General features: G+C 49.1%; 1 protein-coding gene across 4 annotated transcripts in view; it reads right to left on the bottom strand.

The window, feature by feature from the left end:
• The window catches only part of ARHGEF10 (Rho guanine nucleotide exchange factor 10), a 142,263-nt gene that overhangs the window by 63,262 nt on the left and 64,162 nt on the right, over positions 1-14,839 (bottom strand). For all 4 annotated transcript variants that reach the window (XM_002818763.4, XM_024251597.3, XM_024251598.3 and 1 more), the window contains 4 exons: positions 5,187-5,264; positions 4,247-4,426; positions 2,367-2,483; positions 489-581 (listed from right to left, as the gene is read on the bottom strand). In XM_002818763.4, coding sequence (XP_002818809.4) covers positions 489-581; positions 2,367-2,483; positions 4,247-4,426; positions 5,187-5,264 — 468 coding nt within the window. The remainder of the gene's footprint in view (positions 1-488; positions 582-2,366; positions 2,484-4,246; positions 4,427-5,186; positions 5,265-14,839) is intronic.

Raw genomic sequence — 14,839 nt, 5'->3', positions numbered from 1 at the left:
GCTGTTAAATCAGTGATGGGTATGTTTTGTTTAAATCTATTCTTAGCTTTCCAAGCCTGTTCATCCCCTCTGGGCACAGAGGCGAGAATCATTTTTCATGTGATTCTAGACCAGACACAGACACACTGGAGAAGGGAGCCGTGACCTGTGGGCCACTGATAACCAAGCCCTGCGGCCCCCCAGTGCTGGGGCCCCGCAAGACAGCGCATGAGGCGGGCCAGGGGCCACGAACACCCCTCCCCACAGCCCATCCCCTCTGTCCCCCAAGGCCGGCCTCGCAGGCACTGGGCCCTACAGCTGCCCCCGGCGTAGGGTGACTCTCCGCAGGTCTCCACCTGCCTCTACCCCCCACCTCCTGTAACTGCCTAGAGAGGAGATGGGGAGGCCCGAGGGGCAGCCACTCCAAAGTGGAGGAACAGACGCCATTTTCAAATGAGTCATGGGCGAGCCAGAGGACTAGCCTGAGGAGGTCTCCGTGAAGCACTTACCTGGAGCAGGAGGATGAACTGTGGGAACCTCTGGATGGGCTTCATCATCAGGCTGTAGAGCGTGGTTCGATCGGGGCTGGCCTCCTGTTCCTGCTGTGGAGGAAGGCACCGGGGTCACCTCCCCACAGGGCTGCCATGCCCTCCCTGCCCCTGGGGCTGCCTCCTCCCCACCACACTGAACACTCGGGAAAGTCAAAAGCCTGCACCTTGTCTTCAGCTACAAGAAGAAACTTGGCCAAATACCTTCCACCTACTTTCAACACCTGCTCTAGGGGCTTCCGCTTTGCTGCAGGGGCTGGGCCTCACATGTTGGCCTCAGCTCCGGGGGTGAATTCCCCAGGCCAGGGGACTGGGCAGATTCCAGGGGCTGTCTTTGGGTGTCTGTGTTCTGGCCACAGTGGGTCCCCAGAAAAGGCTGGCAACCTCTTCTGGTGCCATGGGCAGAAGGACGTCCTGGAGGCTGAGGGCTCCTCTCCCTGAGCACATCGGGGATGTGCAGTGGGGCCATTTGCTACCAAGGCTGTTGGGCAATGTTGACCTGGGGGGAGTCTCCAGTTCCCTCTGCTGAGGGGGCTGTGTGGTGAAGAGGGCCGACAGCACAGACCTGGCTGTGCCCCGGCCTCTCAGCTCACAGGGCACCTGACTCTTTGGGGCTCAGGTCCTGGAGCTATGAAATGGGACGAGAGAGTCTATCTCCCAAGGCCACGTGGCAGCCGCCGAGCTGAGGAGTGGGCACTGCGGTCACGGCCACGGCTGACATCCTTAATGGGACTACAACAAAATCCCCAGAGGGAGTGAGCTCTTAGGTGAGTCCATGTTTTCTTTCCCCAAGAGAAAGAGATGGTTCCCTAGCCAAAGGACAGAGGCCACAACTATCCACAGTGGGAACTGTGATCCGATCCCTTAGGACAGAGCCCACAACTGTCCAGAGGGGGAACTGCGATCCGATGCCTTAGGACAGAGCCCACAACTGTCCAGAGTGGGAACTGCAATCTGATCCCTTAGCAAACCTCCATGGGCCACAGACTGTGCTCCAGGAGGAGCAAGAGCTGCCGTGCTGGATAAGGCAGAGGGAAAATATTCCAGCTTCAATGACACGTTGCTGTGGGCAAGAATACTTGCCCTGTGTTCACTCGCTCCAGGTAGCAGCAGTTTCCAAGAAACAGTCCAAGTAACAAGAACACATTTTGTCCCCGGGGTTTATCATGCAAATGAGGAGCTCCACAAAGGAGACTCAGTTCCGCGGATGTCTTTGAAGGGGGTTTCAGCCTGGTTCATTGTGCAGCGAACTGTCAGAACACAGCCTCGGACACGCATCCCACGACTGGGGAAGCCCTGCCTGCCTGCTGATTAAATAACGCTAACCCACACCCATCAGGGGACATGCTCCCCATCACTGCCAGGTCAGAGACCACTGAGGAAGGCCATCAGTGCTGTCCTCAGCATTGGGAGGAACACAGCCTGCGTCCTCCTCAGGTAGGGCCCGTTCCAGGCTCTGACTCTCCAGGCCGGTGCCTATCCCCGATCCCAAAGAGGCCTGGAATTGAGATGTTTAGTTTATTTGATTCCTAATACCATACCGAAGAACAGTGAGGAAAAGGTAACTTTGGGCCGATCTTGACTTCTTTTTTGGGGATCTGATTTTAACTTTCTTTCTGTCTATCTGCTGATACACTTTTAAGGATGTGCAAATAAAATTGTTTTCAAAAAGCTACATTAGGACCTAAAATTCATCTTCATTTCTAGCATTAATCCAATACCTAAGGCATTATTGGTACCGAAATCTTAATAATGAATAACTGCATTCAGAGCCAAGGTTTGACATGTAACTTGTTATCAGATGGTGTTAAAACCCAAATGAAAAAAAAATGTGCTTACCTTTAAAAATTCAAGAAAAGTGGGCTTTGTGGCACATGTTTTCTTGAGGACTGCCACAGCTGTGCTGAAATTGTTCACATATTCACTGTATGCATCCAGCACCATGGACTTAGAAAACTGAAACACAGGAGGAAATTCAGAGAGAAATCACAGAGTCCAGATATCCCTTTTCCAACATAAAACAGAAGATTTGAAACTCGCCCTCAAAATACTCTTTCAGTCACTGTGATGTTTTCATAAGATAAACTTTATTATGACTGTGTGAGTTTTTTTCTTTAAGCAAGCTTGTTAGGAGTTAAGTTGCTGGTTTGATCTTATTGTTTGACCCCAGAGCACTTTCTGACATCCTTGTTCAAAACCATGGTAATTTGGGTTTCAGTTAAGAATGTCCTGACTACAGACAAATAAGGATGGTGATTTTAAGTTCCTGCCAAGTCTCACTTGGTGGGTTCAACCTCCAGGCAAGAAAGTCATGCAACTCATTCCATGGTGGGCCCAATATCCTGAGAAACAGGCCTCAACCACACCCTGGAAATGGGGGCTGGGGGCCGGGGCTGATCCTGCTTCTCTGGCGTAACACACAATGCCCCACACATGTTCGTTTTCCTAAAAGCACAAAGGTTTTCTGTTAAGAGGCAGAAACATTTGCCCTTGCTGTCAATATTCAAAGAGAGAAAAATCACTCTAAGTTGTTCTAAGAAACCGTAAATCCTTTAGGATGGATGGCAGAGCTCTGGTGTGACTGGCATTGACAGCAGGAATGCTTTCATCAAAATTCTATTTCTTAAAAAAATCTGTTTGCATTTTTAAAAATGTTGGGAATGTAGGTATTTAAAGAACAGTGATAAGGTTGAACCTAATATATAAAACAGCCAGAAAAAAAATCCAATAACAAAATAAATATCCAATATTTCTCTTTTTTTAAGGATCCATAAACAGTATTATGCAAATATCTTTGTAAGAATTTTGTTTCCATATTTATTCAAAGCATTTATAGACCTCATCAAGTACATATACAAACTATATAGGAAAACATTTCACGTATTATTATTATAACATTCACTTAACAAGAGGAACGCTTTTTTTTAAACTTGCAAGCTTATATACCTTTGATAGCATCATAGTCTTAAATAATTATAGAAACCAATCTGTTTCACTCATAATCCTTTACATCTAGGTAGAATCCAACCAATATACGCTAAGTATGATTCATACACGGAGTGAGGATAAAATGACTCAAAATTGCCCATGCAGAAACCACCAGTGGTTTCCAGGCAGCTAACCCTTTCTCCTGCCAGGAAGAGTTAATGCAAGCTGTTGTAACATCATATTCCTGTGTCACAGCATAGGGCCAAAAGCCTGTTATCTACACAACAGAAGCTACAGCCAAGGGCAAAAGTTTGAGAAAACATCTAGGAATTTTCCCATCATGTGTTTTCTATTTTTCCCAGGCACAGATAATTCTGCACCGAGAAAGTGACACCTAGATCAGGAAGAGAACCTGTGTGAGGGCTTAAAAATGGCAATTTTACAACATTGCCAAACACACGGCATCCTTGTTCAACAACAAAAAGCTTCAGCAAATCATCTAATGGGGCATCCAAGACTCGATAAAGTGCATATTTTTAAATGTCCTCAGATATAGCTTTTGTCTGGAGCGTCTGCCTTTCTAAAGCCTTGGCCTCCCTGGTAAAGATCCATTTATCATTTCCCTAGTGCACACGCTTGGCCGGGGCATTGCAACTTCAGCCTGGTCTTTGGATAGAACTGCACACTAGTCAGCTTGCAGGAGCTCAGGGGCAAAACATCAGCCTAAGAAGGGAAGACAGGACAGGTGCATGGAGAGCCCCGTGGACATCCAGGTGTCCCGACTTAATTACCGAAGCCACGAAGACATCACCTATCATTTCCACAGAGTCCCACTCGGAAACGCGGCTGGCCAGCGCGATCTGAAACAGCGAGTGGCACTGTAGGATCTCTTTGACTCGGTAGAACACCGTCTTCAGCTTCCTCTCACTCAGAACCTTTGGCTCCATCTCAGACAGCGGCTTCTCATATTGCTAAGACAAAATGAGCAAAGACAGTTCAGACTTTTCTTTTTCAGAGCCTGGGTCTCGTTTTGTTGTCCAGGGTGGAGTGCAGTGGTGCGATCGTGGCTCACCACAGCCTCAAACTCCTGGGCTCAAGCCATCCTCCCACCTCAGCCTCCCAAGTAACTGGGATAATAGGCATGTTCCATGGGGGCGCGGCTGCTTCAGACATTTTTCTTTCTTTCTTTTTTTTTTTTTTTTTTTTGAGACAGTCTCAGTCTGTCACCCGTGCTAGAGTACAATGGCATGATCTCAGCTCACTGCAACCTCTGCCTCCCGGGTTCAAGCAATTCTCCTGCCTCAGCCTCCCGAGTAGCTCGGACCACAGGCGCACACCACCACACCCTGCTAATATTTTGTATTTTAGTAGAGATGGGGTTTCACTGTGTTACCCAGGCTGGTCTCGAACTCCTGAGCTCAGGCAATCCACCTGCCTCAGCCTCCCAAAGTGCTAGGATTACAGGGGTGAGCCACCCAGCCCGGCCCAGACATTTTTAAAGCTCAGATAAATGAATGTAAATATTCACTTACATAAATTATATTTATTTCAAAATAAATCATGACTTTTGATGTCAATATACAGACACAATACTTAGATCCTTTTGAGAATTTTTCAAATTTGCATGTTATGTTTCATAAACATATATGCTTTGCATTTATGTATCAAAATGTATATACATAAGAAAGAATAATAAAAATGTATGTATTATGTAACATGACATTTAAGTACCTCCAAAATCCTCTTAAGAGCATCTACGTAGTTCTTTTCACTGTCGACAACTGAACCCAGTATATATCTTCTTACAACCTGTTGGAAATTTGAAAGTACAATGATAGAAAACTGCTTTATAATACATACAGACACATTTTACTTCTATGCTGAGGCTTGCTGATAAATAACTTTTCTATTTTTAGAAAACAGTGCATAAGGGTAGCCTAATTAAATAACATTACAGGTACAAAACATACTTTGCCCCATTAATACAATTATATAATGTCTTAAACCTCAAACTATGAACTATAACTACCATTGGGACAAAAAAAATTACAGCACTGAAAAGAAATTCCTTCACTTATGCAACGATAATATACTGAATTAACTGATTGTATTTTATGTATCCAACATTCAGGTAGATGATACTTCCTATGAATTCAGGATAAAAAATAGTTCCAGTCTTGATCAATGAATGTTATTAGCAACACTTATCTAAAATCCTTATTCCAAAGTTCTGAGAAAACAAAGTTTGTGGAATGTGGAGGAATCTTTTTTTTTTTCTGCAAAGATCTTTCAACCATCCAAAGATCTACCTATCAGGCCAAGAATGTGGACAGTAAATTATTCATGTCACTTAGAGGTGCAAAAAAAAAATCTCTACAATCTGACATGTTTGCAATCAAAACCTGACGTTATTTTCTATCTTGCTTTTCATCACTGAAGCACACACAATCGACTTGTGGCTGTAAGATCTTGTGAAAGGCCAATGAGGACGCCCGGCATTTTCCTCATTCTAAACACAGTCCAGCTAGTGATCATTGTACTTTCAACTTGCCAATTCACGGAAAACAGAGCAAAATAGGGCAATGGAGTTGCTCCTAAACCAGCATGCACACCCACGCATATGAACACATGCCCGGGGCACGCCACCCCATATACATGCAAGATAACACATACGTGCACGCACAGAAACACACCACACACACACATGCACACACACGGATACACCAGTGTAGTATCAGGCTACCTGCAGCCCTGGATTATGCTATTTGAACGGACTGCATTGCCACCTAGCGGGCAAAAAGCATTTTTCACAAAGGAAATTTCTCTGGTTAAAAAGATTGCAGGGCAACCAAGATTTACAAAACCTGATTAACAAGGGAGAGATTACTCTTTTTAGAGAAAGGATTATTCCATTCCCAAAAGACAAAAATCAACCCTTCTAAAATACCCAAAGAAGAAACTGATGTATTAAAAAAATACAGACGTAGCTGGGATTAAAAACACACACACACACACACACACACGGGTGCGCACGCGTGTGCGTGCACGCACACACACACGCACAAAGCTAGAAGCTGGGAAGCTGCAGCTGCTGCTGCTGACTGATTCACAGGAAACGTCAGAGCACAGAGTCTTCCCTTTCAAACGAGAGCTTAGAACCCAAAGGCCAAGCAACCCCTCCCATCATCAAACCCAGGCCAGTCTTTCTTCTGAAATTCAGATTCCCAAACACTATCCCAAGGCTCCTGAGTCACAGCTGTGGGGGTCAAACATAAACATGTATTTGTGTATATATACATATAATATATATAATATGTTATATATTATACTATATATATTATTGATATGTGTACCTATATTATGTATATATATAATTTATATGTGTATATATATTATGTATGTATATTTTTTAAAGTCCTGAGATGATACTAATATAGTATCAGGTCAAAAGATCTGGAATAGGTATAATATTAAAATACAAAAACAAAACCAATCTCCTGGGTTTCATGGCTACTGCATGTGATGTCAGTCTTTTTGGCAGTTCAATCTGACACATCGAATTGTATGCCCACTAAGGGGTGGGACAGGGAGCCTCCAGTGCTCAGGAAGAGTGTCACTCTCTTCCTGAGAAGCCTGACCTAAAGTCATAGAGGAGAAATCCATCCTGAAGGCAGCCCCCACAGGGAGGATCCCCGGCATGAAGGTCACGGGGCAACTGGACAAAGCCAGGGCTGGAGGACAATCAGAGAGGCTCCTAGGCCTGAGCCTGGAGAGCTGTGGATGGTGCCTGGGCCTGGCCCAGCCTGACCTTTCTCATGTCCTCACCGGGAATGGGGATGGGACAGGATCCTCTGTCCTCCAGCATCAAGGGTACTTTCCAAGTAAAGAACAACCCTTCTTTATTTCAAAAAGAACATTTTCCTTTTTCCACCCCCAAATTAGGCATGCAAAGAATGTTTAATATACAGCATTTTAGAGTTATGTTTCCCTTAATTCAATTCTAGAGGAGAACAAGAATTAAAGAGCATCAATACCTTCCATTTAACCACTCAAGAGAAAACTCCCAGGGACAACACATTTGGCAGGAGGAAAACAAAATCGATGTGAATCATGACTACAATAAAGAAACCTGCATGAAAAAATGCAGAAATCCTAAATACTGCTAAGTTTCTAATCCTAATTCCAGCTATCACCTAATTGAAACTGACAGCACTGTGCTAACACAACACAGAGACCTTGCTATACAGGACTTCACTGAACCATTATTGGTGTGATAAGCAAGATGGAAATAGACATTAAAATCCACCCTTCAAAGAAAAGGAAAACTGAACTTCAGAAATTAACTACTAGACAAAAGTAACAGATCATCAGAGCAAAAAACAGAATTTCATCCAGGTCTGTGAGACTAATTTGGGAAGCTTAAACCCTTTACAGAAACCATAAAACAATGAACAGTCACCACCAATTTGCTGACCAAATCCACCAAAATCAGTACCCAACAGACAGGCACTTGGAAAAGTGCCATACGGCAAAAAGGTCAAACCATCTTTCCTCTGATATGTGCACACACCCCTACTAATCACTACTCACTCTCTCTTCACAGAACCTCGACTCTTACCCAGTGACACCCCACAGACCCCGTGACCCACTCAGTGTCTCCTCACAGACCCCTCACACCCCACTGTCTCCTAACAAACCCTAACCCCAGTGTCTGCTCACAACTCTCACCCCACTCAGTGTCTCCTCACAGACCCCTCACACCCCACTTAGTGTCTCCTCACAACCATCACTCTACTCAGTGTCTCCTCACAGACCCGTCTCGCCCCACTCAGAATCTCCTCACAACCCTCACCCCACCCAGTGTCTCCTCACAACACTCACCCCACTCACTGTCTCCTCACAACCTCACCCCATTCAGTGTCTCCTCACAACCCTCACCCCACTCAGTGTCTCCTCACAACCCTTACCTCACTCAGTGTCTCCTTACAGACTCCTCACCCAATTCAGTGTCTCCTCACATACCCATGACCCCACTCAGTGTCTCCTCACAGACTCCTCACCCAACTCAGTATCTCCTCACAACCCTCACCCCACTCAGTGTATCCTCACAACTCTCACCCCACTCAGTATCTGCTCACAACCCTCACCCCATCAGTGTCTCCTCAGAACCCACTGCACTCAGTGTCTCTTCATAACCCTCACCCCACTCAATGTCTCCTCACAATCCACACCCCTCCCCTCAGTGCCTCCTCACAAACCCTCACCCCACTCAGTGTCTCCTCACAACCCGCACCCCATTCAGCGTCTCCTCACAGACACTCATCCCCTCAGTGTCTCCTCACAACCCTCACCCCACTCAGTGTCTCCTCACAAACCCTAAACCCACTCAGTGTCTCCTCACAACCCGCACCCTATTCAGTGTCTCCTCACAGACACTCACCCCACTCAGTGTCTCCTCAAAAACGCTCACCCCACTCAGTGTCTCCTCACAGACCCCTCACACCACACTCATTGTCTCCTCGCAACCCTCACCCCATTCAGTGTCTCCTAACAACCCTTACCCCACTCAGTGTCTCTTCACAGTCCCCTCACACTCCACTCAGTGTCTCTTCACAGACCCCTCACACCCCACTCAGTGTCTCTTCACAGACCCCTCACACCCCACTCAGGGTCTCTTCACAGATCCCTCACACCCCACTCAGAGTCTCCTCACAGAGCCCTCACACAGCATTCAGCGTCTCCTCAAAAGCCCTCACCCCACTCAGTGTCTCCTCACAACCCTCACCCCACTCAGTGTCTCCTCACAGACCCCTCACCCAATTCAGTGTCTCCTCACAGACCCCGCACCCCACTCAGTGTCTCCTCACAGACCCCACACCCCACTCAGTGTCTCCTCACAGACCCCACACCCCACTCAGTGTCTCCTCAAAGACTCCACCCAACTCAGTGTCTCCTCACAACCCTCACCCCACTCCGTGTCTCCTCACAGACACCTCACACCCCACTCAGTGTCTCCTCACAGCCCTCACCCAACTCAGTGTCTCCTCACAGACACCTCACAATGCACTCAGTGTCTCCTAACAAACTCATCCCACTCAGTGTCTCCTCCCAGACCCCTCACCTGACTCAGTGTCTCCTCACAACCCTCACCACACTCAACGTCTCCTCACACACCCCTCACACCGCACTCAGTGTCTCCCTACATACCCCTCACCCCACTCAGTGTCTCCTCACAACTCTCACCCCACTCAGTGTCTCCTCACAACTCTCACCCCACTCAGTGTCTCCTCACAACTCTCACCCTACTCAGTGTCTCCTCACAACCCTCACCCCACTCAGTGTCTCCTCACAACTCTCACCCTACTCAGTATCTCCTCACAACCCTCACCCCACTCAGTGTCTCCTCACAACCCTCACCCCACTCAATGTCTTAACAAAAACCCTCACCCCACTCAGTGTCTCCTCACACACCCTTCACACCGCAATCATTGTCTCCTCACAACCCTAACCCCACTCACTGTCTCCTCACAGACCCCTCACACCGCATTCAGTGTCTCCTCACAACCGTCACCCCACTCAGTGTCTCCTCACAACCCTCACCCCACTCAGTGTATCCCTACAGACCCTCCACACCCCATTCTGAGTCTCCTCACAGACCCCTCACACCCCATTCAGTGTCTCCTCACAAATGCTCACCCCACTCAGTCTCCTGAAAACCCTACCCCACTCAGTGTCTCATCACAACCCTCATCGCACCTCGTGTCTCCTCAAAGGCCCCTCACACCCCACTAAGTTTTTCCTCACAAACCCTTCACACCCCACTCAGTGTCTCCTCAGAACCTTCACCCCCACTCAGTGTCTCCTCCCAAACACTCACCCCACTCATTATCTCCTCAAAAACCCTCACCCCACTCAGTGTTTCCTCACGACTCTCACCCCACTCCGTGTTTCCTCACGACTCTCACCCCACTCCGTGTTTCCTCACAACTCTGACCCCACTCAGTGTCTCCTCACAGATCCCTTACCCCACTCAGTGTCTCCTCACAACCCTCAACTCGTTCAGTGTCTCCTCACAGATCCCTCACCCCACTCAGTGTCTCCACACAGACTCCTCACCCCATTCAGTGTCTCCACACAGACTCCTTACCCCACTCAATGTCTCCTCAATAACCCCCACCCCACTGTCTCCTCACAACCCTCACCACACTGTCTCCCACAAATCTCACCCCACTCAGTGTCTCTTCACAACCCTCACCCCACTCACTGTCTCCTCACAGCCCTCCACACTCAGTGTTTCCTCACAAGCCTCACCTGATTGTCTCCTCATAACCCTCACCCCACTCAACGTCTCCTCACAATCCCTCACCTCATTCACTGCCTCCTCACAGACCTCTCACACCCCACTTAGAGTCTCCTCACAGACTCGAACCCCACTCAGTGTCTCCTCAAACACTTCACCCCACTCAGATCTGTGTCTCCTCACAGATCTTTCAAACCCATCAGTGTCTCCTCACAACCCTTACCCCACTCAGTGTCGCCTCACAAACCCTCACCCCACTGAGGGTCTCCTCACAACTCTCACCCTCACTGCCTCCTAACAAAGCTCACCCCATGCAGTGTCTCCTCACAAACCTTCACCCCAACTATTTTCTCTTCACAACCCTCACCCCACTAAGTGTCTCCTCACAACCTTCACCCCACCTAGTGTCTCCTCCCAACCTTCACCCCCTCAGTGTCCCCTCAGACCCCTCAACCCACTCAGTCACCTCACAGACTCCTCACCCCACTCAGTGTCTCCTCACATACACCTCATCCCACTCAGTGTGTCCTCACAACTCTCACTCCACTCAGTGTCTCTTCACAACCCTCACACCACACTCATTGTTTCCTCACATACACCTCATCCCATTCAGTGTGTCCTCACAACTCTCACTCCACTCAGTGTCTCTTCACAACCCTCACACCACACTCATTGTTTCCTCACAACACTCACCCCACTCAGTGTCTCCTCACAGACCCCTCACACTGCATTGTTTCCTCACAATCCCCACACCCCACTAAGTGTCTGCTCACAATCCTCACCCCACTCAGTGTCTCCTCACAACCGTCACCCCACTCAGTGTATCCCCACAGACCCTTCACACCCCATTCAGAGTCTCCTCACAGACCCCTCACACCCCATTCAGTGTCTCCTCACAAACACTCACCCCACTCAGGGTCTCCTCAAAACCCTACCCCATTGAGTGTCTCATCACAACCCTCTCCACACCTCGTGTCTCCTCAACGGCCCCTCATACCCCACTAAGTTTTTCCTCACAAACCACTCACACCCCACTCAGTGTCGCCTCAAAAACTTCACCCCCACTCAGTGTCTCCTCACACACCTCATCCCACTCAGTGTCTCCTCACAGATCCCTTACCCATTCAGTGTCTCCTCACAGACCCCTCATACCCCACTCAGTGTCTCCTCACAACCCCCACCCCACTCAGTGTCTCCTCACAGACTTCCCACACCGCATTCAGTGTCTCCTCACAACTGTCACCCCACTCAGTGTCTCTTCAAAACCCTCACCCCACTGAGTGTATCCCCACAGACCCTTCACACCCTATTCAGAGTCTCCTCCACAGACCCCTCACACCCCGTTCAGTGTCTCCTCACAACTCTCACCCCACTCAGTGTCTCTTCACAGACCCCTCACACTGCACTCAGTGTTTCCTCACAGACCCCTCACCCCACTCAGTGTCTGCTCACAATCCTCACCCCACTCAGTGTCTCCTCACAAAACTCTCACCCGACTCAGTGTCTCCTCACAACCCTCACACCACTCAGTGTCTCCTCACAAACCCTCACCCAACTTAGTGTTTCCTCAGAACCCTCACCACACTCCATGTCTCCTCACAACTCTCAACGCACTCAGTGACACCTCACAGACCCCTCACACCCCAATCAGTGTCTCCTTATACCCCTCACCCCATTCAGTGTCTCCTCACAGAACCCTCAACCAACTCAGTGTCTCCTCACAACCCTCATCTCACTCAGTGTCTCCTCACAAACCTCACCCAATTCAGTGTCTCCTCACATACCCTCACGCCACTCAGTGTTTCCTCACAACCCTCACTCCACTCTGTGTTTTCTCACAACTCACACCGCACTCCATGACTCCTCACAGACCCCTCACACCACACTCAGTGTCTCCACACAGACCCCTCACCCCATTGTCTCACAAACCCCTCACCCCACTCAGTGTCTCCACACAGACTCCTTACCCCATTCAGTGTTGCCTCAAAACCCCTCACCACACTTGTCTCCTCACAGACCCCTTACTTTACTCAGTGTCTCACTACTCCTCACCCCACTCAGTGTTTCCTCAGAGATGCCTCACATCACTCAGTGTCTCCTCACATACCCCTCACTCCACTCAGTATCTCCTCACAACCCTTACCCCACCCAGTGTCCCCTCACAACCCTCACCCCACTCAGTGTCTCTTCACAATGCACACCCAATTCAGTGTCTCCTCATAAACCCTCACCCCACTCAATGATTCCTCACAGACCTTTCACACCCCATCCAGTGTCTCCTCACAACCCTCACCCCACTCAGTGTCTCCTCACAGACCCCTCACACCCCACTCAGTGTCTCCTCACAACGCACACTCCACTCAGTAGCTCCTCAGAACCTTCACCCCCACTCCGTGTCTCCTAACAACCCTTACCCCACTCAGTGTCTCCTCACAGACCCCTCATACCCCACTCAGTTTCTTCTCACAGACCCCTCACACCTCACTCAGTGTCTCCTCACAACCCTTACCCCACTCAGTGTCTCCTCACAACACTCACCCCACTCAGTGTCTCCTGACAAACCCTCACCCTACTCAGTGTCTCCTCACAACCCTCACCCCTTTCAGTGTCTCCTCACAAACCCTCACCCTACTCAGTGTCTCCTCACAACCCTCACCCCATTCAGTGTCTCCTCACAACCCTCACCTCATTCAGTGTCTCCTCACAACCCTCACCTCATTCAGTGTCTCCTCACAACCCTCACCTCATTCAGTGTCTCCTCACGACCTTCACCCCACTCTGTGTTTTCTCACAACTCACACCGCACTCCGTGACTCCTCACAGACCCCTCACACCACACTCAGTGTCTCCAAACAGACCCTTCACCCCATTCAGTGTCTCCTCACAAACCCCCCACCCGACTCCATGTTTCCTCCCCACCCTCACTCCATAGTGTCTCCTCATAACCGTCACCCCACTCAAAGTCCCCTCACAAACCCTCATCCCACTCAATATCTCCTCACAACCCTCACCCCACTCAGTGTCTCCTAACAAACCTCACCCCACTCACTGTCTCTTCACAACTCTCACCCCACTCACAGTGTCTCATCACAGACCCCTCACACCCCACTCAGTGTCTCCTCATGGACCCTTCACCCCAATCACTGTCTCCTGACGACCTGCACCCCACTCCGTGTTTTCTTGCAACTCTCACGGCACTTGGTGACTCCCCACAGACCCCTCACACCCCACTCAGTGTATCCTCAGAACTTTCACCTCTCCTCAGCATCTCCCCACAACCCTTACTCCACTCACTGTCTCATCACAACCCTCACCGTACTCATTGTCTCCTCACAAACCCTCACCTCACTCCGTGTCTCCTCAAAACCCTCATCCCATCTAGTGTCTTTTCACAAACCCTCACCCCACTCAGTATCTCCTCACAAACCCTCACCTCACCTAGTGTCTCCTCACAAACCCTCTTCCCACTCAGTGTCTCCTCGCAACCCTCACACCACTCACTGTCTCCTCACAGACCCCTCACATCACACTCAGTGTCTCCTCACAGACTCTCAGCTCACTCACAGTCTCCTCACAACCCTCACCTGCTCAGGGACTTCTCACAGACCCCTCACCTCACTCAGTCTCCTCACAGACTCCTCGCCCAACTCAGTTTTCCTCACGTACCCCTCATCCCACTCAGTGTCTCCTCACAGACCCTTCACACCCCACTCAGGGTCTGGCATCGTCTCTTTCACACTCACCCCCGCACCCTGCCCACTGGTCTTCAGCTCAGGCCACTGTCTTGGCTTGGGCCATGTGTCCTCAAGGTCTCCCGACTCTTCTGGTCCTGAGTCACTCACACTCCTGTTATGATTCCTGTTTAGTCTCTCATCTGCTAGGAAGCATTTCCCCTGTGCTTTTCCCTTCTTTTGCTATTTTTGGTTTTCGGCTTCATCACTACACTAAGTTCTCAGAGTGCAGGATCCAAGTCCCTCTCACATGGTGTGTCCTCACCAGAACAGGTACCCCACATGCAGTGAGGGCCCCAGATAGTAGAGGACTGGTCAGTGTGTTATCCTATTCAGCACCTCATAGGACTGGC

Source organism: Pongo abelii, chromosome 7 (genome assembly GCF_028885655.2).
Source record: "Pongo abelii isolate AG06213 chromosome 7, NHGRI_mPonAbe1-v2.0_pri, whole genome shotgun sequence".
In the NCBI taxonomy this organism is placed as follows: Eukaryota; Metazoa; Chordata; class Mammalia; order Primates; family Hominidae; genus Pongo; species Pongo abelii.
This window is presented reverse-complemented; position numbering and strand designations above follow the sequence as displayed.